Source organism: Empidonax traillii, unplaced genomic scaffold, assembly GCF_003031625.1.
Source record: "Empidonax traillii isolate 1590-97213 ecotype Southwest subspecies unplaced genomic scaffold, ASM303162v1 scaffold73:size1297144, whole genome shotgun sequence".
In the NCBI taxonomy this organism is placed as follows: Eukaryota; Metazoa; Chordata; class Aves; order Passeriformes; family Tyrannidae; genus Empidonax; species Empidonax traillii.
In genome coordinates this window covers 901,265-906,053 of record NW_020955266.1, presented here as the reverse complement: position 1 = coordinate 906,053, position 4,789 = coordinate 901,265, and the positions used below count along the sequence as shown (strand labels likewise).

Here is a 4,789-nt window from a genome sequence, read left to right as displayed (position 1 = left end):
CTTGGATGGAGTGAGTGGTCTGCAGTCAGCCAAGGACTCTGCCAAGCCACAGTCCTTAACCCCAGCTGAAAATCTCACCCCTCCTGGTTTCCAGCTTTGCTTCGGAAACCTAGTAATGTGCAGCTGGAAATGGGGAAAGAGTTCTGGTATTAGGTCATCTTTTTCCCAATAAGGAAAGGATACTGGACTCAGGGGAAGCTCTTTGGTTTGGTAGCTTAAAAACCATGTTGTCCTCACTTACAGAGACAGCTGATGGATTTCAGGGGGCTCGTAGAGGTCTCAAACACGGTATGAGTGTGACCTGTTGGGCATATGGTAACAATGCTCATGGTCCCTTAAAGTAATCCATAATGACCCAGCAGCCATGATCACACGTATCAAATACCTTTTCTGCACAGAAGATGAAAATTCTGCTAAAATTAACCACAATTTAGAGCTGACTGTAGCCGAGGCGGGGTGTAATAAATCACTAGAAGAGCGATGCTGCATTTGAAAATAGGACTAAAATAGGACAGAGAAGCCATAATGAGCTGTTTGGGGTTTGTTTTTCTAAATACCATAGAAAAATTATTTTTGGAGCAAGAATTACCTTACTTTTGAGATATTCTATTATTTCCTCTACAATGTGAACAATTACAAATCCTTGGCAGTTTCACCTCCAAGAGCAGGCTGTTAGTCTCAGGGAATTCAAATAATACTTTACATACTTCTGTGGAAAATAAGAAGGATTACTGCCTACAGCCATATGATAAGACTTTCCATCCGCTCTTGTTTCTCAGGACTTGTCCTCAGGCATTTGGGAGAGCACGGAAGGGGGGAGGTTGGTTCAGTAGCCAAGCAGTCCATGTGACTCTGGGGTAAAGACTTAGGATGAGGTTTGCGTTCAAGAAACACAATTACATTTTCCTTCCAGAGAGTCTCCTCCTGAAGCACTTCAGAAACCCCAGTGTGTTTAGACACCTCCTGGGAGATGCTGAGGAGATGTTTTTACTCGTTGCCTGTGGGGACACTGAGTTTTCAGACCACAAGTATCTGTGGCAGACCATGTCCTTTGAGTTTCTGGGATGTCTGCTTGCTGGGTCTCCAAAAAGGCCTTTATTTTGTTCCCTGTAACAATGGGGTTGTTTTCCTCCCCCACAGGAGTGCGAGACCTTCGAGAAGTGCTGCCCCAATGTCTGTGGAACGAAGAGTTGCGTGGCCGCTCGGTACATGGACGTCAAGGGGAAAAAAGGGCCGGTGGGAATGCCCAAGGAGGCAACCTGTGACCGTTTCATGTGCATCCAGCAAGGCTCAGAGTGCGACATCTGGGACGGGCAGCCCGTCTGCAAGTGCAAGGACAGGTGCGAGAAGGAGCCGAGCTTCACCTGCGCCTCCGACGGGCTCACCTACTACAACAAGTGCTACATGGACGCAGAAGCTTGCATCAAAGGCATTACACTGAACGTGGTCACCTGCAGGTACCATCTCACCTGGCCAAACACCAGCCCTATCCCACCAGAAACAACAGCTCGCCCAACTACTGCCTACTCTGAGACAACGGTGGTTGACATCCTGCCACCCACCCTCGTGAACAACCCTGTCCATCAGTCCGTCTACGTGGGAGAGACCGTCAGCTTCCTCTGTGACGTTACAGGAAGACCCAAGCCAGAGATCACGTGGGAGAAGCAGGTCGATGGGAAAGACAAAGTCATCATGAGGCCAAATCACGTCAGAGGGAACGTCGTGGTCACCAACATCGCCCAGCTGGTCATTTACAACACGCAGCTGCAGGATGCGGGAATCTACACCTGCACCGCCCAGAACAGCGGCGGCCTCCTCAGGGCTGACTTCCCTTTGTCAGTCATCAAAGGAGAACCCACATCCAAAGAAGCTTCCCAAAACAAAACGCATTTTCCAACCGATGAGTGCCTGAAGCAACCGGACAGCGAAGACTGCGGGGAAGAGCAGACCAGGTGGTACTATGACGCAAAGAAAAACAACTGCTTTACTTTCATCTACGGGAACTGTAACAGCAACCTCAACCACTTTGAGACCTACGAGAGCTGCATGTTAACGTGCATGAACGGCCCCATCAACATCTGCAACCTGCCAGCCCTCCAAGGCCACTGCAAGGCCTACGAGCCCAGGTGGGCCTACAACAGCTTGACAAAGCAGTGCCAGTCCTTCATCTACGGCGGGTGTGGAGGCAACGAGAACAACTTTGAGAGCCGGGAGGCCTGCGAGGAGATGTGCCCCTTCCCGAAGAACACGCACTGCAAGGCCTGCAAACCCCGCCAGAAGCTGGTGACGAGCTTCTGCAAAAGCGACTTCGTCATCCTGGGCCGCATCACGGAGCTCACCGAAGACCAAGACTCGGGGCACGCCCTGGTGACGGTGGAGGAGATCCTCAAGGACGAAAAAATGGGATTAAAATTCCTGGGGAAGGAACCCCTGGAAATCACACTCCTCAACATGGACTGGAGCTGCCCGTGCCCCAACATGACCACGGTGGATGGCCAGCTCATCATCATGGGCGACGTCCACAACGGCATGGCCGTGCTGCAGCCAGACAGCTTTGTGGGGACCTCCAGCGTCCGGCGCGTGCGCAAGCTCCGCGAGGTCATCCACAAGAAAACCTGTGAGCTTTTGAAAGAGTTCCTGGGATTGCATTAACCCCTCCTCGCACGCCCCGCTCCGTGTGTCACGTAGGGCTTAACGAGAGCTAGGCTAGTGCACAGACGAAGCGCGCTGTTCGAAGGTACACCGTAGGAATTATACAGAACCCCTATTTTAATCCATTAATGATGCTTAGCAACAACGTAGTTTGGTCCTTGGCGAGCACGTAAACCAGCAGCAAAAGGCTATTAATCTTGCATTGAAATCAATTCGTCCATATAGGAGTGCCATTTAAATAGGTGACTCACTGCAGTAATTATGCAATTTTTATGTAGCTTCCATCATAAGTGACGGAATTCATAGCGTTTGTTTGGCTAGTTGGTACACAGCTAAGTAATATATAATGTCAATTTAATCTGCCTCATTTTCAGTCTGGAAATGCGATGGTATGTCGTTGTAAGTAAGTCACATGCTTGGCTCCTTATAGCAGCACTAATATTTCAAGAGAAAAGCCTGTAAATTATTGTCTGTATTTACAATTGTGAACATTTAACCAACCTATGCATTATGAGTTTGCTTCCTTTAATTGATATTCTCCTTTTTCTTTTTAAAAACTTCGTTTTGAAATAGCAACTACTACCTATCTTGCAATCCTTTCTGGAGGAAAAACTCCCTTGATCCTATGCCCAGGACAACAGGTCCCTGTAGAAGCTCAAGGCACAGTCTCACTCTGAAATGACTTTTCTGTCACCAGAACAAGGTCAGCAAACACCCTCATTCCCTATTTTAGTTTCAATCAATTTATTGTCTATCACAAAAAGTCCAAGGCAGAAGGACAGCAGTGTGGGCTGCCAGCCGTCTTGCTTTTGAAAATGCTTTCCACCTGAGCGTACGCAGTGATTTGTTGCTTGTTTTCAGTAGAAATTCTGCTTTTATAGACGAAAGAGCAAAGCAAGAGGAGTCAGAACAAAATTCAGCCCAGGGAAGTGCAATACACAGCCTGCAAACTGCATTAGGCAGACACAAAGCTGCTGAATCCGAGCTGCACAGACACAGGCTGACAGAGTGGACACTCTTTAAAGGCTTTTATCAGTGTTACCCTTTTAGAGCCTTTTTAGAGCGTTTCAAAACCTCAGAAAACACTTTCTACCAGACCACTGTATATACGTGTGGATAAATTCCCTGGGAGAGCCAGCATGGGCTGTGGGGTGGGAGCGAGTGCATACACATAGGATCGATCATTTTGACCTTTGTGTGCCCCAAAAAATGTAACATTTGCCTATGCAAAAATCCTTAAATAAAGAAAAGGCTGATCCTGGAAACATCCTGCCTCGCTGAGGACTGTGATTGCAGGGAAGAGGGGCGAGCGTGGCCAGCCTTGTCCTCGCTCCACGGGCTCAGCCAAGTGACTACGGCAGAGCTCAGAGCTTGCTGCCCCGCACAAAGGGCCAGTTCAGGGCTGGAGCAGTGTCAAGACACGTCTGGGGGAGAGGAAGAAAGGAGAGAAGTTGTAGCCAACGCTGCCCTGTGGTGCCATCTTACGGGATCGCTGTAGGGTGGCCGAGGCTGGTGCCTGGCAATGGGCACATGGCGGCTTTTGCAGGAGTGCGTTGGGGCTGGGGAAGGGAGATAAAATAGGCAGATGCTGGGCTTTAGCATGGTGTGCAAGGCTCCAGAGCACCCAAAACCTGCACATCGTAGGTGTTTGGTGGGAGGAAAACTAACTGTGAGGGAAACGGCATCAAATGGGAGTCCAGCTCTGGTTGCCGTGAAGGCTTTCCATGCCCTGCACCTGCAGCTGAGCCACGGACAGAGACCACAGCAGGAGGGAGAACTGGGATCCTCTCCTGGTGGTCTGGGCTTGGGTTTTGTCCAAAATGTTCCCACACCAGGAATGCATTTAAATCTTCTTTGTGTAATTTCAGAAGAAGTGAAGTGGGAGGGAGAGGAGTCTGGATCACATTTGCTGACCAAGAAAATACCTGCTGGGTCTTTTTTTGTACCTTTCCTAAGTGTATGTGAAAACAAGAACAAAAACAAAAACAAAAAACCCCACTCCAATTAAAGGTCCTTAATGTTTGTGTATGTTCTTGTGAAGACCATTTTCTGCAGATGGGAGGTGCTGGCCCTGCTGCCCTCCAGAGCAGCTGGCACCTCCGCCGGGTCATCCTGGGCTGTGGCAGGCGCTGCTGCT

At 49.3% G+C, this 4,789-nt stretch overlaps 1 protein-coding gene across 1 annotated transcript; it reads left to right on the top strand.

Annotated features, from left to right (window-relative positions):
- The first annotated feature begins 1,140 nt into the window (after positions 1-1,140).
- WFIKKN2 (WAP, follistatin/kazal, immunoglobulin, kunitz and netrin domain containing 2) lies at positions 1,141-3,476 on the top strand. Its single transcript, XM_027880631.1, has one exon. The coding sequence runs from the start codon at positions 1,210-1,212 to the stop codon at positions 2,650-2,652; it is 1,443 nt and encodes a 480-aa protein (XP_027736432.1). The 5' UTR covers positions 1,141-1,209; the 3' UTR covers positions 2,653-3,476.
- The last annotated feature ends 1,313 nt before the right edge of the window (positions 3,477-4,789 follow it).